The sequence below is a fragment of the Bos taurus genome, chromosome 22, assembly GCF_002263795.3.
Source record: "Bos taurus isolate L1 Dominette 01449 registration number 42190680 breed Hereford chromosome 22, ARS-UCD2.0, whole genome shotgun sequence".
In the NCBI taxonomy this organism is placed as follows: Eukaryota; Metazoa; Chordata; class Mammalia; order Artiodactyla; family Bovidae; genus Bos; species Bos taurus.
In genome coordinates this window covers 38,973,716-38,995,132 of record NC_037349.1, presented here as the reverse complement: position 1 = coordinate 38,995,132, position 21,417 = coordinate 38,973,716, and the positions used below count along the sequence as shown (strand labels likewise).

The 21,417-nt window shown below is 39.1% G+C and overlaps 1 protein-coding gene across 2 annotated transcripts; it reads left to right on the top strand.

Annotated features, from left to right (window-relative positions):
• The first annotated feature begins 2,407 nt into the window (after window positions 1-2,407).
• Window positions 2,408-16,980, top strand: C22H3orf14 (chromosome 22 C3orf14 homolog). Of its 2 annotated transcripts, none has more exons than XM_005222695.5 (5): window positions 2,408-3,261; window positions 3,893-3,977; window positions 5,317-5,440; window positions 14,457-14,531; window positions 16,578-16,980. In XM_005222695.5, the coding sequence occupies exons 2-5, from the start codon at window positions 3,925-3,927 to the stop codon at window positions 16,710-16,712; spliced, it is 387 nt and encodes a 128-aa protein (XP_005222752.1). In that variant the 5' UTR covers window positions 2,408-3,261; window positions 3,893-3,924; the 3' UTR covers window positions 16,713-16,980.
• The last annotated feature ends 4,437 nt before the right edge of the window (window positions 16,981-21,417 follow it).

Genomic DNA, 21,417 nt, shown 5'->3' with positions numbered 1-21,417 from the left:
AAGTACAGCTAAAGGTGTATACTGTCATCCTGCTTATTTAACTTATATGCAGAGTGCATCATGCGAAATGCTGGACTGGAGGAAGCATAGGCTGGAATACAGATTGCTGGGAGAAATATCAATAACCTCAGATATTCAGATGACACCACCCTTATGGCAAAAAGTAAAGAAGAACTAAAGAGCCTCTTGATGAAAGTGAAAGAGGAGCGTGAAAAAGCTGGCTTAAAACTCAACATTCAAAAAACTAAGATCATGGTATCCAGTCCCATTACTTCAAGGCAAATAGATGGGAAAACAATGGAAGCAGTGACAGACTATTTTCCTGGGCTCCAAAATCACTGCAGATGGCAACTGCAGCCATGAAATTAAAAGAAGCTTCCTCCTTGGAAGAAAAGCTATCAGCAGTCTAGACAACATATTAAAAAGCAGAGGCATTACTTTACTGACAAAGGTCCGTCTACTCAAAGCTATGGCTTTTCCAGCAGTCGTGTATGAGTGTTAGTGTTGGACCATAAAGAAGGTGAGTGTGAAAGAATTGATACTTATGAACTGTGGTGTTGGAGAAGACTCTTGAGAGTCCCTTGGACTGCAAGGAGATCCAACCAGTCAATCCTAAAGGAAATCAATCCTGAATATTCGTTGGAAGGACTGATGCTGAAGCTCCAATACTTTGGCCATCTGATGTGAAGAGCTGACTCATTAGAAAAGATCCTGATGCTGGGAAAGATTGAAGGCAGGAGGAGAAGGGGACGATGGAGGATGAGATGGTTGGATGGCATCACCAACTTGATGGACATGAATTTGAGCAAGCTCCATGAGTTGGTGATGGAGAGGAAAGCCTAGCATGCTGTAGTCCATGGAGTCCCAAAGAGTCAAACATGACTGAGTGACTGAACTGAACTGAAGTAAAGCTAAAGTCCTAGCAACTGAAGACACAGCTCTCTTACATTATGATGAAATTTCAACAGGGGGAGTTATTTAACCCATTCATTCAAAAATATTTACTGAGCACCTATAGTCAGGCAGTTTCAACAGCTCAGCAAATAAAAAGAGACAAAAGGAAGTTCAAATTCTAGTTGGAGGTGCCTCCTAAACAAATGAACAAGTGATTAGAAAATACGTGGAATGATACTGTGTTCTGGAGAGAAGTAAAGCAGGAGAAAGAGCATGAAGGGTGAAGGGTCAGACTTGTGATCCTCTACTGGAGTTTCAGGGACTACTTCACTGATGAAGCAGCACTGAAAGATAAGAACTGAAGTCTATGTCAGTATCTGGGGAAATTTCCAGGCGAAGAAGATACAGAAGTGCAGTAGACCTCAAGCAGGAGATAAATTTAATGTAGATATTCTGGAAGAAAAAACAAAATTTAAACACCTAGAATAGACTCCTAGCTCTTTGCCCTTTACCAACTCAGAAACCTTCAGAAAGAAAACGTTACCCTTCCTGAACCTCAATATTTTACTCTGTAATTAAGGATACTACCATGTAACTTACAAAGTTCTTTCAATGGGAATGTTTAAGAATGTACTTTACAACACCGAAGGATTATTCTCAAATGTTTTTGTCCAGAGGGCTGTGGGAAATCTAATGGAGGCGCTGATGGCTTCCAGCTACCACTTAAATCAATGATCAAGTTTGTTTCCTTGTCTGTCAAATGAGAAGAATGGCATCTATCTCACCAGGCCTTGTGGGGATTCAGTGAATGAGATCATCCACAGAAATACAGGGACTGATATACATATTTCTCAACAAGTGAAAAATCAGCATTATTATCCCTATGGGGCCTGCCCTACAAGCAGGAAGAGCTCTGCGGCCCGGCTCAGCATCAGACGCCCAGGGTGAAGCTCTCTGAAGCTGTTCCTTGGGCATTTGTGGACCCGACTGTGCTTACGTGGTTAGTCACTTCAGTCGAGTCTGACTCTTTGCGACCCCACAGACTGTAGCCCACCAGGTTCCTCTGTCCATGGGATTCTCCAGGCAAGAATACTGGAGTGGGCCACCATCTCCATCTCCAGGGGATCTTCCCAAACCACGGATCAAACTGCCTCTCCTAGTCTCCTGCTTTGGCAGGCGAGTTCTCACCACTAGCGCCACCTGGGAAGCCCTGATTGTAAAGTCTGTTTTAAACACTTTGCAGGACTCTTAAGTGTTTTTTCCCCCTCCACATTCTACTGTGATGTTCTGGCTTCTAAGAAACCATTTTCACTCTCTAAAGTATTTTCAATCCATGCAGGTACGCTTAAAAGAGGCTTGAAATTAAGCTACCACCGAAGTGATTTTCCACCTAGTTTGTGACGACTTCACAGTTCTTCTTCGGAGCCGCCTTACTTCACTAGTGTTTGGTGCTAGACGCGCTCCTTTTATAAGCACGTGATGACATCACTTCGCTTCGCGCTTGCGCAGCTTGGTGGCGTGGCCACGCCCACGCCTGCGCGGAGACCTAACGTCCGCACAGGCTGTGGCGCGCCTTCCCGGAAGAAGTCAGTACGGGGCTCTGTGAGTGAGGTCCAACAGTAGGACGGCCGGTGGGTGAGTGCCCCGAGTGTCCGAAGGACAGCTGTGCGCTGGTGGCGAGGATGCCGTTAAAGGGGAAGAGGTAGGGTGATGAGCAAAGTTCCCGAGTCCTTCCAGAGTAAGCGAGAGTTGCAGTGGTTGGTGAACTGATGACTCCGAAAAGCTGCAGATCTTCGTCTCAGAAGGCAGACTTTTTCTAAGTGCTGATGCTGGTCGACACAGAAAAGAAGTTACCATGGACTCACTTCCAGCGATTTCCTTGACACTGAATTCGAAACCGGGAGAAAGGCCTGCCGTGATTTCGTCGGAAGTGTCTGTAATTCGACCCCTTCCGGGCTAGCCTGCGCGCGATTGCTGTCCGCGGTGCTGAAAATAGAGCGGTATCTTCAGGAAGAAACCCGTTGAGGGCAGGGCAGTATTTCCATTTTCCTCGGCTTTGCTCCGAGTTTCTTTGTGTGTGCTGAAGGAAGGGCTCATTTTTTTTTTTAACAGCTCTAGACACGGAGGCGACGAGCAGACAACCAGCATTAGTTTCATAAAATTTAGGAAAGCCAGCGCTTCATTCTAAGACTGAATTTTCATTTTTTTTTTTTTTAATTATATTATTTCGGCTTAGTTGCATTCTTCCTTTGTGCAGTCAGGAAACTTCAATCCTTGCACCCAACCAGATGATTTGCCTTCAGACTCACAGCCATCCAAGTAGTTCACTAGACCTCTGTCTGTATTGGCCCAGGCACTTTTACCAAGGTGAGCTTGCTTATGGTGTATAGTGTTTTATGAAAATGGGTTTTCCCAAACTCCCCTAATGAAGAGTCCAGAGCAGCCAGGGTAAGGTGAAACCACTTTAATGTGCTTTTCTCCACAGTTAGGCATGAAAAATACTTCCCCATTTGGAAGAGAGATAGTAGAACTGGGCAGTCTTCCAAAAAAGGAAAGACCATGAGTTTCCAGTTGGTTTTCATACTTGTTTGTCTCTCTGTGTGTCTGAGGGATGGTGTTTCTCTGAATTATACACAGTGGATTTTTTTTTTTTCTTTTTTGTTGACTCAATAAAATGTTTACTAGTCTTGGTACCAGCTGCTTGTTTGTTTTGATTTCTGATTAAGGTTAAAGTGTGTGCGTGGTTGCAGGGAGGTGGGGGGGAAACAGGGGAAGTATGCTGTGTTGACCTGTGTCGGTGTTCTGGGACGCACCTGGGAAACTATGCATTGTGAGTAAACATATGTAAAATGAGAGAAGGCATTTAAAAACATCATTACAGCCCAAGCCGTATTTTTCCCTTCTGAGACAGAACCAACAGATTGAGGTGCTGAATGATCAAATATTGCAAAGCTAAGGCCACGGGGTAGAAATAACTTTAAATGTCCTTACTATTTAGCAGAAAGCTTATCAAGGCAGCTTTGATTAAAGATGACGTCTCTGTTCACTCAAGAAATTCGCCTTTCTAAAAGACATGAAAAAATGTAAGTTGCTGTTGTTGTTTTTAAAAGGCTAATCTCAATGTATACACTGTACTGGCTTTATTAGTGACACTGTGTGCACAGGAAAACTTAAAAATCTTATGTGTATCATTTTTTGTGACACTTGAGAGATTTTGGTTTTAAGGAACGGCATTACCCCTCAAGAATAACACAGATTAAAAGATCTAATTGTGTTTTATGTCTTTTAACTTCTTGTTACTAATATCTAGAGAAATTCACTCTCCCTCTCAGCCGCTCTATGCTCTACACTGCTATTCAATGAACTTCTCTAAGCCTTTTACCAAGGCCAGCTTTCATGAGAATGTGACTGGAATAGTCACAGGCCCTGTACTAGATTTAGTCTAGGAGCAAAATTTTCATTTGCACTGGGCTCTGCAAATTATATGGCCAGTCCTACACTTTTATTTAGTATTAACCCTTCTCTAACCTCTGTTTGTGGGCTCTCATGTTTTGCTTTTCTCTAATTAATTACTAGCCTCTCTGCCATGGCCTTCTAAGGTATTTTTCTTATGAAAATGACTTTTCAAAGACCTAGGTTTTTGTTTCTACTCTCAAGAACAACCCTGTGCAACATACTGTTTGCTGAGAATCTCAACTCTTTGAGAAATAGTTAGACTGTTACTGCACCACTGGAGTATTTTTTCCCATTTGATCACTTAATAAGACTAAACACTTATAAAAGGAGTATTTAACCACAGAGAAACTTTTGAAGTCCATTATATATAACAAAGTAGTTTGATAATTTATTTACAACTTTCTACATCTTCAATTAGTTTTCCCATGTTGTGAGTATGCATGTGTACACACAGCCTCTCACTCATATATGGAACCATCATCTTTCTCTTGGAAAAAGAGGAAAAAAATATTTTTATTGCTTCTTCAAACATATGGAAGTTTAGCACAATTCTAAATGTGTAACATAAGATTCAGGGGTACTGAAGTGTTAAGCAGAAGGTTTTGTATAGCAAGTCATACCAATGTATGTGTGGGGAGGTATATATAAGTATGTGTACAAAGGGATATGGATTACAGTTTGCATTTTCACTAAATATTTTCCAACACTTTAAAATACTTTCAAGACTAGAGAGGTTAAAAAAACACAAATGTGTACTTACAGTGTAAATATGAAAATAAAAATAATTTCACTAAGACTGAAGACTTGCTGAACTACCTAAGTTTTTTACTGTCTTATTAACTGACATATAGTAACTGGCTTTCAAAGTAGGTTGAATTGGGAGTGAGGTGCAATTAAGAAATGATTTATTTGGCCAAGCAATAAAAAGTTTTTTAAAATCTTTACATAATCTTCATTTTTTTGTAGAGTATCACAAAGATTAATGTTACTTCAACAAATGGAGAATAAACCTGAAGATCAAAACAAGGGAAGGGCCTCTCAGACACAAGCAGCTAAGGCTGCTTTACAAAGGAATGTTAGTCTTTTAAAGGTAAGATTCTCTGAATTAAACCTATTTTCCCCACTTTTGCAAAAAGGTTTTAATTCAATTTCATTACTTTGATTTATGTAATTCCTTTGAGTTGATACACTACTATTTAAATCCATGTTAACTGGACAAGAAGCAGGGAGTCTCACTTATTAAAATGAAAGCCTTGACGTTTGCTTAGGCTAATGAAAAATCAATCACTATACAAAGAACTTTTAAGTCACCTTTGTGCAAGAATAAATACAAGTCATAGCTTCTGGGGACTTCCCTGGCAGTCCAGTGGTTAAGAATCTGTCTTCTGATGCAGGGGACGTGAGTTGGATCCCTGGTCAGGGAATTAAGATTCCTCATGCCCATAGCGAAACTAAGACCTAACGCAACCAAAAAAAAAAAAAAAAAAGACATAGCTTCTATCTTCCATCTTCTTTTATTTGTAGGGAGATTCTGAAACATGATAAAGTACCTATAATATGCTCGAAACAATTTGATTTTGCCCTCCTGGGGCCACAGTCAATATACAGATTTCGTATCTAAGGTAACAGATTTCCCAGGATCTTCTTTGATGGTGATGGAGGAGGTGGTCAAAGTATGTGACTGCGCAGGGCCTCACCATTTGGCCAGTGTGCCCATTTGGAGTAAAATCATATGTGTAACATTTTTGGCTGCTTGCTGTACTTTGCTTCCAGAATTGTATGGCTTCATCCATAATTAAAACCCTAAAGTTTGCTTCCATTCGAGCTTCCAAGAGATCCTATGACTAAAACATTTGGTAGTAAGGCTATATTATTTAAGTTATAAAGCAGTGTTTTCAGTTTTTTATTGTTAAATATTTTCATCGATAGGCATGATGTAGTTCTCTTCTGTCCTCACTAGAGGATAAAGGAAGAGGAAAATTCAGTTATCTTCTCAGCTTCTGGCAGTTTGATCCACAGTAATTTAAGTCACAGCCATAGTGCTACCAAAGCATTCTATATTGCCATATGTCTTACTTGCCCAATGGTATTTGCAATATTTATTTTTAAATGGAAATATATAGGGTAATCTAGAAGTTGCTCTGAAAAGTCAGAAAATCCAAATTGGAAGTCTTCACCGCTTGCTTGCTACTTGTTACGGCAAATGCAGGTAATATTGGCGAGTGCAGGTAATATTGTCTTCTTTTTAATGCCCAAGTATTTGACGAATGCCCAGCTCTTTACTCTTGAGCTAGTTCTGAGCAGAAAGTGAGGGTAACAAAATAGCTACAAGTTAGGTCCTTTGCATCAAGTAGCTTACAGGCTCTGTTCATGACCTAAAATATACATAAAATAGAGACCTTGTATGATCAAACGTTAATTACATGCTGTGGAATACTCAGCACTTTGCTGTGTGCTCAGTCGCTCTGTTTTGTCCTACTCTTTGCGACCCCATGGACTGTAGCCCACCAGGCTCCTCTGTCCATGGAGATTTTCCAGGCAAGAATACTGGAGTGGGTTGCCACGCCCTCCTCCAGGGTACTCAGCACTTTAGGAGTGTTAAAATACTTAGCACTTTAGAAGTGTTAAAAACTCTTGGAGAGCTAGAATATTCTATGAGGTCTCAGAGAAGACGCTAAGCTAACAGGGAAGACATTCCATTGAGTTCTCAAGGAAGAGCCAAGACCAGAAGAAGAATGAATGGCCTATTAATGTTCACGGGATCCTAAGCTAACTGGCTTGGAAAGCCCCAGGAAACAGGCTGAATATATATTGTGAGACGAAATGAAGTTGAGACTTGGTAGGTAGAGATAATATAGTGTTGTGAGCAAAACAACAACAACAAAAAAAAACAGCAAGACTCAAACATATGAAAGAGTTTTTAAGAAAGATGCATTTGCTATTTAGCAAAGTAATTTCAAAAATGGAGAGATTTAAGGAGGTAGCTAAGAAATCACTGTCATATCTAGAAGGAAGGTAATGAACCTAGTTTCATAGTCTTGAGAAACCAGTTTGGTATGGTGTTTTTTCCCTTAATTATCAAAAAAATATACTCTCATTATAAAAAAAAAACTTGAAAGAGCAAAGATGGAAAACCTTCTATATCATCTGCCTGTCTAGAAATCAGTATATTTTTCTATATTTCCTTTCAGCTTTTTATAAACATTTTTTAACTGTCTTACATCCCAGGTAAAGTTAGAGATACAATTCCCCCTGTTTTTTAACATGTGTGTTTAGTTGCTTTGAATAATTGGATATGCAACCTTATTTTTGTCCTTCTTTCCCTCATATATAATTTTTATATACGAGGGATATAATTTTAGTGGCTCTCCCACAGAAGTTATTGTTAAGATAAATAGGACATGATTACAGAATTGAGCTGGGAAAGACTGTAAAAAGCATATAGCTTTAGATTCTTATCTTAAGTCTTTTTTGTTTTGTTTTTTAGCATAAAAACTTTTCCCACAGATGTAAATTAAAGGTCTTCCCCGATGCTTAGTGGTAAACAACCCACTTGCCAATGCAGGAGATGCGAGTTCAACCCCTGGGTTGGGAAGATCCCCTGAAGGAGGAAATGGCAACCTACTCCAGTATTCTTGCCTGGGAAATACTATGGACAGAGGAGCCTGGCAGGCAACAGTCCAAAGGGTCACAAAGATTCAGACGTGACTGAGCACACATAGTAGATAAAAGCGGTCCTGCTTTGGCCCAAAGTCCTACAATCCCTTCCTTGACTGTACTGCCGTGGCTCTAAAGAACTGGGAAAACCACTGATCTGGGCTAATCCCTTAATTTATAGAGATGAGAAAAACCATCATGTATCACTCCTAACATCCCTTTGCAAGAACAGATTAAATAGGATTTCCTGGGCAGTTCAGTGCTTAAGACTCTGTGCTCCCAATGCAGGGGGCACAGATTTGATCCGCAGTCAAGGAATACGATCCCCCCGAACACACACACACACACATACACAGAGATTAAGTTATAGCAGGATAGGTACTTAAGTACCGAGTGCAATGGAAAATGGTGCCCTTAAAACCTGGTAGCACTCCTATAATATAGTAAACAAAATAAGGATGACTGTATACTGCCCATTATCTGACCTTATTCCCATGTTCTGAACAGTATCATTAACACTAAAAGGGCATGAGCTTTAAGAAAGAAAGATATAACACTAGCATCTTTCAATGACATGTCTTTATACTTAAGAGAAGCCAAAGTTGTTTCAAAACTAGTATGAGTTGAGTAAAATTAATGGGTAAACCATAAACATTTAAAAATCAATAGCAATCCTATGTATACAGGTGGAAAATAGAGATCACATTCACACTACCAATAAAATTATAAAATACATACTTGAGAATGCTCTGAACAAAGGATCTGCATGACTGCTATGAAGATAATTATTACACTTCAGTGGCAGTTTTAAGGGAAAACTTAAATGAAGACATAAGCCTTAATCCTGACTGGGGAAACTATGGTTTTCTTCTAAGTCATCTGTCACAAAATTATTTTTAGATTTAGTAAAATCCCAAGAAAAATTTTCTTTAGTTGCATTTGCATAAATAAATTAGCACAAATATCAAAGACTGCTTTTAAAAGGGGAATGAGAGTAATCCCATCAAAGATTCCAACTTAGTAAAAAATGTACATGAATCTAAGTAGTGAAGAAAATTCACAGTGAGGGTTTAGTCAGTAAATATCATAGAAGACAGTGGATTTTGAACACTGGCTCAGTGATTTTTCTTCTGTTACCGTTAATACAATTAACTCTTATCTGCCTTTTAAAATCAAACATCAATGGACTTAGAAGCCAGAAAATATTTTATTTCTACAAATATTTCCATGACATAAACCGCCCTCTCTCCCACCTTTCCCTCCACAAAATTTAGTTTAAACCCCAAAAGATGCTTTTTTGGTAACAGACATCCTCTTGTGAGACGGACTAACAGGACAGAGTGAGGAAGAATGAGAGTGTCCTCCAGCAGATTAGACATGCGGCCGGTTCTTTCCTTCAGGGACATTCTGGAAGCCTCCACGGGGCAGCTGGCAGTCAGAACTGCCACCCAGGATGGCCAGTACTTGCCGGCCCACGTGTTTCCTCTTCTCTCACATTTTCACTTTCCCCGATGCATATGTTTAACACATGTTCCTGTGTTCTTTGTACCAATGACCCTTGCACTTCATGCCTTTAATATCTTATTTTTTGTATCCCAGAAATTGCCCCTCCAGCAGCTTAAAAGATTAAACCTAGCCCAGCCACAGCTCGATGAGGAGGGATGGATGTAGGCAGGGAGGAGGAAAGACAGATCTTGGTACATGATGCTTTATGCTCCTTCCTTTTCCTATTCAGGAGCCAACTTGTTTATACAGGCTCCCGAGTCATGCCATAGAGTAACAGTTATACCATCATCCACCGGAAGCTTGTTTTTTAATTGCTATGAAAAATCTCACAACTATGCAAAAGAAGGAATAGAAGAATGTTTCCACGTACTTATCACCCACATTGAATCAGTGTCAGAACACAGCCAGCTGGTTTTGTCTATACTCTTCCCCTCTACCCTCTCACATCACTTTGAAGCCAACCTCAGACCCAGAATTGTTTCACCTGTAAATATTTCAGTACATCTCTTTATTTCAGTGTCTATCACTAAAATATAAGGACTGTTTTAGTCAAAATCAAAATGTCAGTGTCAACCTAAGAAATTAACAATAAACCCTCAAATAGCTAATCCGGTTCCAAATAAAAGTCAACTTGTAATTGATAGGTTTCCTGAATTTCTCACAGTACTCCCTGCTCTTTTATCCTCCCTTTTAATACATTTGTTAAAGGAACTGGGTCATTTGTCCTGTTGAGTTTCTGGGTATCGCTACTTCCATCACTGAGGTACTCATTTAACATGTTCCTCTGCTCCCCCTCATTCCTTTTAATATAATTGACAGATCTAAGTTGTATTGTGCAACAGTAAAGCCACATATGTAATTTTAAATTTCCAAGGAACTAATTTTAATAATGTCAACCTAGATTAAATAAAATGTTAAGATTTCAAACATATTTCAAATGTAATTGCTATTAAGAGTTAGTAAATATTTTATATTCTGTTTTCTTACTAGACCCTCAAAATTCAGTGTGTATTGTACATCACAACACATCTTAATTCAGACTTGTATATTTCGAGTGCTCAGCAGCTACTTGAGGCTAAGAAATATTCCATTAACAGTGCAGATTAGAGAGGCCTGAGTAGATTCAGATTCTGTGTTTTGGGGAAGAACACTTCCATAATGCCAGCTGTCTCTCTTTTTTTGGAATGTTAGGCATTGATGATCACTGCCTAAGTATACTCATTAGGGGTTATGAAAAGCAGTATTCAAATTCTTGTATTCCTTCTCATTCAACTGCTGATTAGTTATATTAAGAGACACTTGTCCTCATCAATTATTTGATTACACTGACATGTATTTCATAGAGGAAAAAGCATGATGAATGCTTGATTCTATGTAGTTTTCAGAATAATAGGTTTGTTCTCTACTTTCCTGCAAAAGTGATCAATTAGGTGTTGTTGGTCTTGGTTGTTTTTTATATTGTTTTGTGTTTTGTTGCTGTTGTTTTTTGAGGTGTCCTGGATTGGAAATGTTTCAATACATTTCAATATTTATTCCTATTCTCAACTTGTCCCATTTTTAACAAGCGGGAACCTCTTCAGACCAGCTCCTGAACGCCTCTGCTGCGATTTCAGCAGCCTGACAGTCTCCTTTCTGTTCTGATGAGACACTGCAGGCTCATCATGTGCGTTTTGCTGAGACCCGGGGCAGTCACTGTTCCAAGGAGCCCTGGATCCTTTTGGTAGGAAATATGTTCAGAGCCCTCTGTCTGGGCAATGGTGGTATTTATTGTGACTTTTTTTTTTTTTAAGATAAGAGCTATCAGAAATTCCAGGATTCCAGTTTGCAAGGCTTTTAACTTAAACTCATAGATTTTATACCTCCGACTTCTTTTTCTCAAATCCAAAATCTGTTCCCAAAGAAGTTTCCAACACCAGCACAACCACTTCTGTACCTTACATCCTGTGATCCAGACAGCACTGTCACCGTCCATGTGATTATGAAGAACGGTTTTCAGGAAGATGCTTTTACTAAGATTCTTTTTGTCCTTAGGGTGTATCCCACTAGGGGTGCTCACTCAAAATATTGTGTTCTAAGGTCACGTAATATATTTATTGTCTGTGTGGTTATGCCACCAACTAGACAGCAGTTAGATCTGTTTATTTTCAGTTTGTAGGGACTGCTTTTTCAGTGGTTTTCTAACTGCATACAATTTTAAGTGGCCTAGTGACAAGGCTGTACAGCAGGACAACACGGTAGTCAGGTAAAGCTGGCCAGCAAGCCCCTGTTCTCCTCTTTCTTCCTCTTCTTCCCCTACCCCCTTGGGTACTTTTTTCTTTTTCGTTTTTTCTTTTAAAGTTTCTGATTTATACTCAGGATTCTTTGACCCTTCAGCCTGTATTCACTTACTGAATATTTCAGTACCTAGTACATACCCTGCACTTGTTAGAGTCTCAGATGCTTAAAGGTTATATGAGACACAGTCCTTTCCTTCGGGCAGCATATAGTGAAAAAGAAGGTTCTTATGTCGAAGGATTAAGATACAACTTGCTACAGAAGGCTGCCGTCAATTGCTGAGATTCTGAGTCAGGCTAAGGAATGCCTGCTTGATCCTCTGTTTTGTGGGTACCAATTTATTTTTTTTTTTCAATTTAGGGGAGGACATATTTAAAGTAGTTTTTAGCAGAACTAATCAATTCCAAGTTACGTATGTATGAAAGTACAATATGGTCTAGGCATGAGTACACGTAAGCATTAAGTATTTGTGGAATGAATAAGTGGAATTAGAAGGCCACGGCATTAAGAATCACATGAAAAGGCCAGAGGAGACATCCTGAAAGAACAATATAGGGAGTGCTGAAGTTTTAAATGGCAGGAATAAGAAGATCTGGCATTCCACGATACAGCGTAGGTGTCTGAGTGGACAGAATTCCCACTAGTACACGTTTAATACATTCAGTGGGAAAAGATGAGTTTAGTTTTATCAGGTTGAGAATTAAGGGCCAGGAAAGAAACTAGCCATCCGTCTACAATAATAATTGATACTAGATCAGAGACAATCTTGGAGGGAGAAAAAGTGAAAAGATGGGGCCAGATGTCTCAAATCTTAAGAAAGCCCACACTGAGGATTAATGAGAGAAAAAAAAGAGCCAGCCAAGGAGAGGAGGAGGAGCAGGAGTCCGAGAGGTGAGCAAAACATCGAAGGAAGTGAAATATGACTTGAGCTAAGGAAGTTCTCTCGAGGGGTGGTAATCCCTGTCCAAATGCTGCAGAGATGACAGCTGGGTTCGGCGGACTTGGGCCTGCTTTTCCAGGCCATGTGTCCCTCTCCACCTGTCTGCTCTTTCCATTGCAAATCTGCTCTTCTCTACAAGATACTCGGTTTTCTTATTTTCTGATCTTTAAGAAAAATGTTTAATCTTGCTTATAGGTGCTAGTAGCACTTAGATCTCCCAGTTCAGGCAACTTTGTAACTGTTCTTAGAATAATGGTAACATTGGGGTTGTGAGTTTTGTTTGATTCCTAGATGTATAAAGTGGTTTTTCAAGAACCTTACTGAATCTCGGTGTAAACAGAAGAGTTGGTATCCCCTGTCTGTTGTATCATTGACATCAAAAGCCCTCTAAGCCTGCGTGTTGGTCGTGAACTGCTGGTATGGGATAGACATGCGAATAGATGGGCTTTTTTATCCCTAAATCGTTTTCTTTCCCCTTCAAATCACCTTCCTCCAGACAGCAGGTGCACTAATGGTTGTGCGACTTTGGGGAGTCCCTTTAGGGAATTTCCTGTTTTTCCCTTTTCCATTTCACACCCATTCCTTGCTCCCGCCGCTGCCATCTGCTATCTCTTTTCTCCTGTTCAGCGTTGGCTTCTTCACACCCCACTCCCACGCCCTTTTCCATCGCTCTCCTTCTGTCCAACAGCCCTGTACTCAGATCGCTCCTGTGCTTCTCCATGGAGCAGAGAACTTTCTCTTTTCTATCAACTTATTAAGCTGAGAGACAGCATTTACACAGCCTTCCCAGCAGTGGCCCTATGAACTGGGCAAACCTAAGCAAGCACGTGACAGCAGAGGTGCTGATTTGGGGAGAATTCACCACACAGGGCTTGAGTATCTCCGTAACGATTTGCAAAGTCGTATGTTTCTGGGCATGAACTTTATGTATAGATCTAGATAAAATCGTTCCTGAAGTACGAATCAAGCTTAAATACTCTTGTGTTTCTACATCCATAAGAGAAAACATAAATATCTGCATGTTGAAAGTACTTAGTAACACACAGTGCTTGAATGCCATGAGCTGAAGGATATACTCCCTCACAATAAAATTTGCCTTTGAGATTAGCTTAGAAACCTGGTACTAAAAGTCTAAACAGCGTCGTGAAAGGTTCTTGTTGCAGAGTACTCAGGTACCTCATGGACCTTTTAAATAGAGGAGATATTTGCCTGTGTATGAAATTCAAATATGGAGTCCTGCATAAATGAAAGGTGTCTCATTAATATCCCATGTGATGATCCAGACAGACCACAACTCTCTACTTTGAAGGTTAGCCTAGCGTGGGTCTGAGGATCTGATTGTTTTTAGTATCGGAATATTTGACTATTTTATCCATCTGGCTGTTTTTAAAGGATTTTAAAGCTAAGTCAGTCCTCTGAGCAGTTTTAGAGGAAGTTCTTTTTCCAAGAATTATTGGCATTTACTAACTACTTAAAATGAAAAAGGCAGAACTTAGATGTACCACCCCCATCCCCTGCCTTTTATTTTAAAATAAGAAACGCTTCCTTCTCTATTTGCAACTGGTTAATTAAGCAGTGGTCAGTTCTCTGTCAGCATCATCTCCATGAGTTTAAACTGTGTATGCACAGAAGAGATGAAGCAAGAGATTAGAAATATATAGATATGCTATTAGAGGTGCTCTGTGTGTGTGTGTGTGAATGTTTTGAAAAATGCTTCTGTCTGTTTCAGGACATAGAAGCGGCAGAGAAGTCTCTCCAGACCCGGATGTATCCAGCTCTACCACCTGAGGTGGCTGCTCTCGAGGTGAGAATCTTAAGGAACAAATGTCCAACAAGACAGCCTGTTCTGTCAGAAGTGCATTTTAAGTGGCTCTGTGTACTTCCCAGCTTTCTGCGTTCAAGAAAATACACCAAATGTAGCTGATCTCTCTGTGTCCACAGTGCCATACCTTGTATGTTGTAGTAATCTGCAAGTATTTTGGTTTTAAAAAATTTTTTATGTCAAGTGAAAATTTTATCAAGGCTTTGTGTCTTTTCACCAAGTCACTTAGAAACTACTTTCTTGTTAAATCCTAACAGAAAATATGCACTAAATCTTAAGATGACAGCCTCACCAAAATGCTTTTCCTGTTGGCTGATGTTACAAGTAACAGCTCAGTCTCTTCACCGAAAAATGCAACCAGCACTATTTAAATGCATATTATCATGCAGTACAGCGTGGCTTTTGTCTGTTTGATTTTGCTCTGTTCAAGAACAGATTGAGAAGATGGCTGGCAAAAATAAACCATAGTTGGTATATGCATGTATGTGTGCTGAAAGGGAATTTGCTACATATAAAATAGTTTGACTATATTTTTAATGACCTTTATCTAAGTGCAGTTTTGCTTGCTGCCTAACCAAGGAGGTGAACAGACTCAAAAACGAAAGGCTGAGAATTTGCCCCACACTCTTCTGTGTCATCTAGGGTAATAAGAAAAGGCAGTGATCAAGGACAGAAAAAACTCCCGTTCAAAGTTGTGCCCTGGGCATGTCTTTTTCTTTGTTGAATTTTCCAATACCTTACCCTGGCCTGCACAGGGCCCACACAATAGGGGTTAATCCAGCCGTGAATGGCGGAGAAACACCCAACCACAGGCCTTGGCTGGTATTTTTCTTAGCTAGTCTCGCACAGCAGGATGGCCCCTGTTTTAAGTATGTCAGGCTACTTCTCAGACCACATGCATAGATGCAGAGATAAATGGAGTCCCTTACCATTTTCAGCTTTCAGAACTCCCGTTATCTTTTTTTTTTTTAATGACAGTATTTTGTTTTTTTGGTCATGCAGCACATGGGATCTTAGTTCTCTGACCACAGGTCGAACCCAAGCCCCCTGTTGTGGAAGCGCCGCACCCTAACCACCGGACCGCTAGGAAGTTCCTCCCACCCCACACCTTTTTACTGCTCAGAGTGTGTCCCCAACGCTATCTAACTCTGACTGAATTTCCCAAGATGAGACCAATAGTGACGATCTCATATAAAATGCCCTCCTATGACACAGAGTTTTTGGCAGCTTACTTAGGATAGTCAACCAAGAAACCACCCAGCTCATGGACAGCGATCCAGTGATGCATTTGGAGCTTCTGGAGCTTCAGGACTGCTCCAGCCAAGGCAGAAACACAGCACCTCAATTTCCAAGTTATTTGAATTAAAAATAGCTAGGTGATGTTGGTATTATTTTGTCATTATCCAAAAAGTGTGGGAAGAAACTACAGTTTGCCACATGAAGTGCTCTTCTAAAAGATAGAGTGGATACATATTTTTAATGTTTCTCCCTCATACAATTAAGGGGTTAATTCACCCGAATCCTGTTATCATCCTCTTTATATTTCGTTCCTGATCTCATCCCAGGTCACTTCTTTTTCTGTTAATTCTAAAGCAGTTGTTCACAGTGAATCATTTCATTGTGATAATTATAGTATGAGGAGTCATTTGGTATGGGATTAGAAACATTAAACAAGAACTTTTAATGATTTTGTGGCCATAAATGATACTACTGGGAATAATCACATGATTGGCCACAAGAGGGCGTGTAAAATCACAATAAAATTGTAAAACCTGTAATTCTGCCAGGCTCTGGTTTTACTGAGAAATTTGAAAATTAACACTAGTAAGTAGCCAGATTTTTTTTTCTAAAATTAACATAAAATATTCTGCAGAGGAAGTGCATTCTACGTATGTGTGTGAGTGTCTGTGAGTGTGTGTGTACACGCACACACACACACTTAAGGGAATAAACATTTAGACTATTATGAAGAGCCAAGTTCAATCGCTTGATACGCTTTTTCACTTTTGGATGTTTCCCACCCCCCAGACTCTTTACTGGGCATCAGTAGAAGAATATATTCCCAAATGGGAGCAGTTTCTTTTAGGAAGAGCACCGTATCCTGCCTGTAGTGAAAATGGAAATGAAGCAGAAGATACCATTCCAAAGAGGGCGCAGCAATAGCTTCTCCACATAGTATTGCAGAAACCTGTCGAGTAAAGCTGTACATTAAAGAGCATTCAGGTTGCTGCGGGGACTTCAGGACTCAGAGAGATAGCCTCATCGCCTCCTCTGCGACAATGAAGGGTTGAGGATCTACCGGCGGCTTTCAGGTTCTCACCGGAAGATCTACTGCTATTTCAGTGCCATAAATTTGTTTTCTACCAAACCCATGGAAGTGTGTTAAAAGCTGATACTGGAAAATGGACTGTTGATTAAATAAGTTGCTGAGTGTTGTGTGCTGTTTTTTTTTTTTTAATCTAATCATATACCATGATTCTCATCTAAACAGTGAATACCAGATTAGACATTTTCTAGACTCTTTACTTTTCAGTTATTTTATTAAGAGGATAAGTCACAGGATCCAAGAGGTTTGCTTACATTGCAGTTTTTTAACAGGTGAGAAGACTACGACAACTGCTTTAGTGTGGTAACACTGAGTAGGAAACAGAGTCACAGGGTTTTGCCCCTCATAGATAACTGATCCTGTAAAAATTCTGGAAGAAAGAAGTGAACTGCTAAGCATTCAATAAGCAGCTAGTTTCAGGAGGCTCAGACTGGGTTCTGAAAACAGAACTAGGAGAGCTGTGAATGGTCACTGGATTTTGAGTTGATTTTAAAGATCACCAACCTGTGAATACAAGTAACTCCTCTCTTATCTTTTCATCTTTAAATCTGCCCTTCCCTCTCCCTTCTATTTTTGTTATTTCTCAAACAACTGTCAGTCAGAAAGCTTTGGGTCACAACCCTGAATAGCTCTGAGACTGTTCAATCCACCACTGCTGGAGAGCTCAAAAAAAAAAAAATTCTAATTTTTCTAATTATAAAAGCAGCTCCTGCTTAGTAACGGGAGTCCACATCACTTTGAATTCCAAAACAGTTTGTGGTTTTAGAAGATAACAATAGGACAGGCTGGAAAAAAAAAATCCATTGTGCTGATAAGTTCCTTCACACTGCCATCTTGGAAATACCCTGTTGAGTGGGTGTTGGTGTGGGTAACAATAATGTTGTTTTCATAATATGTGCTGGCAGATGAGCACACTTCTCTACAGTGTTAACAGTTGTAATTAAGGAATAAACAGCACAGAGTGTCAGTCCGATGACAATTTCATCTATAGTGTCACAATACAAAATGTCACAAAATATTAGCACTGTTACATAACTATAAAAAGGATCGGCTTAAAAGCTGAAAGCCCTTTAAAAAGCAAGACAGAAAGGAAGAAAAAAGAAAACTGGCATAGAGACCAGAACAATTTTATACCTTCTCAAGAATGTTCTGTCACGAAAATAAATTGATATATATTTTTTTTCCCTGTTACATTACAGTTTGGTTTCTAGCCATCCAGTTGATTTAGCAGGAGAATGCAGGGCTTTTTAGCAGCTTCAAATTGGTAAACAGATTTAGATGTAGTAGGGAGAACATGAGGAAGTTTTTTTTTTTCTTAACATCCAATCTTTCCCAGCATATGCACATAAGAAGGTGAATGAAGCAATGTGAAACTTATTTCTCTTTAGTCAAGTGAAAAAAAAAAGGCTAAACATTTGTTGAGATGGTAAAATATTGTGTCAAGCAAGTAGGCACATTCCAAAATTAAACAGTGGTTGATACGTGATCGTCCTCAAATATTTGAGCATTACACTTCCTTTGAGTTCTGGAAATTAAATCACCAGTAGGTTAGATTAAAATACAAAATGAATAGCAACGTAACCATCTCAGAGAAGGTTCAGGCTTTTTCTCCCCCAAATTGATTAACTTGCTAAATCGTGTTTTTAAAAAGCCTAAGTTTAATGTTCCCTGGGTTATGATTTAGGGCAGAGAGGAAGGGATTTCTGGGCTTTGACTGTTCCATTTCCCCCATTTCTAGTTACTACCTCAGCAACTCCCAGAGAGGACTTTATTCCTGGCCCCATAGAGCTTTTCCCCAGTCCCCTCCTTGTAGACTGGAACAGATTGCACCACATGGTGTACGTTAAAAAAAAAAATTCCCAAAGGGACCTGGATACCCCCATTAAAGGGCGTTATATTCCTCATGTCAAATTAGCTTTAGATAGGAATTTCTAAATATTTTTTTTTCTGTAAGGAGGGGAGAAATACCAAATCTACTACAGATTTTGTACATAATTAGTAGGAAAAAGACAAGGAAAAAGAAATGTCATCCATTGAGTCTTTTTCCTCTCTATTCAGTGCCCTTATATATTTTGTATATCCACTAGTCTTTATGAAAACTATGAGTTTCTTTTTTTCTTCAGAATAATGGGGTTTTCTAAATAAAGCTTGTTCCAAGAATTTTTCATAGCCTTTCTTGGGTTACTGCAAATGCATAAATATTCAAACCTCATTTTCTGCTGAAACACTTCTAGTGTATGATATTATTAAGCTAGAAAATGCTAACGATCAGAAGGAGCTGCAGTTTTTCTCCAAAATATTAATTTTACTAAAGTACTCAGGAAAAAGCCTAATACTCTGGAAACCAGACATCTGCTCTTTCCCATGCGTAGGGAGCAGTGTGAATGAAAGTGATGTCATAAGGACAGTTTTTCTCTGCCTTCTGTACAAGGTGTTTTAACTTGCTAGGTTAAGATTTAGATAAGAATTAAAATAAACTTTAACAGTCTTTACCATTTTGTGTTCTCTGCTTCATTCTCCTTTTTCTATTAAGAAAAAAGGTGTGTGGGTATATTTATTTTTTGATTCAAAATTAAATTTATTTGGAGGTTATTTTGTCACTTTTGAGGCAACTGGAGACAGATTAAGGGTAGAGTGAGGACCATTTATGTGAAAAACCAGGGCACACAATCATTAATTTTAGACAGGAGGAAGATATTAGCATGAAACCCACACTACAGTGGGTTATATTGTGTAAAATTTAGTGCACAAGGCCATGAATGTGTCTTATCTACAAAATACATTCTTTTCCTTCCTAAGTCTATTGTCTTTTTACTCTAAGCCAATTCACATCCTTTTATTTTTATTTTTTTTAAAAGAAATCCTCTTGTTTAGAAAAAAAGTTCTAAATCTCCCTGAAGTTTCCCCCCGCTTTTCAAGAATTGCCCAAACATAATACCTATATGACTTAAAACATCCTTCATTTAAGTAGTCTATTTTGACTCTTCCACTTTAATTAGGATAGTAAGTTTGTTTTTAAGAGTTGCTGACCAAAATCTCTTCAGAGAAGGTAGTAACTAGATGGTGAATTCAAACAGTAAAAGAAAGTCTGTGGAAAATATGGAGAAGGTGAAGAGGAGAGAAATTTGAGAAAAAGCTTCAGACTGAAACAAGAAAGTGTGTCTGTGCCTCTCTGTTTGCTGGTGTTTTTGTTTCTAATTTAGAAGTCAATTTGTCTACATAGGAAATTTAATTCCCTACTGCTAATAAGAGAACAGTTAGAGTTTCCTGGGACCAACATGGGGACATGTCAAACTTCAGCAATTATGGAGAGGACTGATTTGTGAATTTGACACCTGGCATTGTGATCCCCCTTTCTAACTGGAGCTGAGATTATATCCTTACTAAAATCCAAGACAAGGAAAACCAGTCCAACAAAAAAGAGGCTAAAAAATGCTTCCGGACATCATCTTACCTCTCAGAATCAAGTTTCCTTGCTTACAAGAGAAAGGACTGGGTTTCCAACACTAATAATGTTTTAAAGTTCTTGCTATTTTAAAAACTCTAATTTGTGTCTCAGGCAGAGTCTGAGACTGTTAAAGTAGTAGCCTGACCACAGTGCAAATCAATAAAAAGCTTCAGAAAGGAAACAATAAAGGGTTCTTGTTTTAGAAAGCAGGAATGAAGTTGTTCTCATCTTGACAACTATGATCCAACTGGATCATTTAACCTCCACCTTTACAGTCAAAGGTTGTTTTTTTTTTTTTTTCATTACTCTTTAATGAGTCTAAGTTATCAATATTGAAAAATTTCTGATGTTTTACATAATACCACTTTGGAGACAATACTATTAAATTAGAAGGAAGCAAACTTCCACTTACTTTGTCTAGTCTACCTCTGGCTTCTTTCATCTCCCAATAATTATTTTTCATACCTTGTCTCTTCATACATTTACAAGGTCTATAATACTTACAAACATATTTTTGTACTAGAATGTTTTACTCCAGGAAAACAAATACTGAGTTATTCAAAAGAAGCCAAATCTAGAGCCTTTTAAAATGATATCCAGTAAACACAATGGTGGATAACACTTGAGCATCATTCATCCATTCCCTAGATCTTCCTGCCTGCCTACTGTGTAGTAGGCACAGTTCTAAGCACCAAGAACAGAGCAATAAACAATACAGCCAAAACACAACAAACCTGGCATGGAATTTACATTCTGGAGTGGGCAATGGGCGGAAGGAGTTGAAGATAGTGAAACAAAAAAGAATACTTTATCTTTAGATGAGGATAATGTCTAATAATGTATGAACTTCTAAAATGCCTTCTCTATGGGAAAAAAAGAAAGCAAATGTCATAGTTTCACAGAAAATATGACTGGAATAGAGACTCCCCACACCCCCATCCACAGATCTTGAGTTAGGGTTGTCCAGTGAAGCAACATTTCCACTGCTACTAATTTGGAAGCAATGTAATCTTAATGGATAGGGAGGTGGTTGTTGAAACATACAGTCTACCAGGACGTAATCATGAATAGAAAACCTGAACACACCAATAATA

Excerpts from the sequence above, each read along its gene's own strand:
- C22H3orf14 (XM_005222695.5), top strand. The coding sequence starts at position 3,925 with ATGACGTCTCTGTTCACTCAAGAAATTCGCCTTTCTAAAAGACATGAA. Across the intron at positions 3,978-5,316 it reads TCTAAAAGACATGAAAAAAT|AGTATCACAAAGATTAATGT; the intron begins GTAAGTTGCTGT and ends ATTTTTTTGTAG. Across the intron at positions 14,532-16,577 it reads CTGAGGTGGCTGCTCTCGAG|ACTCTTTACTGGGCATCAGT; the intron begins GTGAGAATCTTA and ends CCCACCCCCCAG.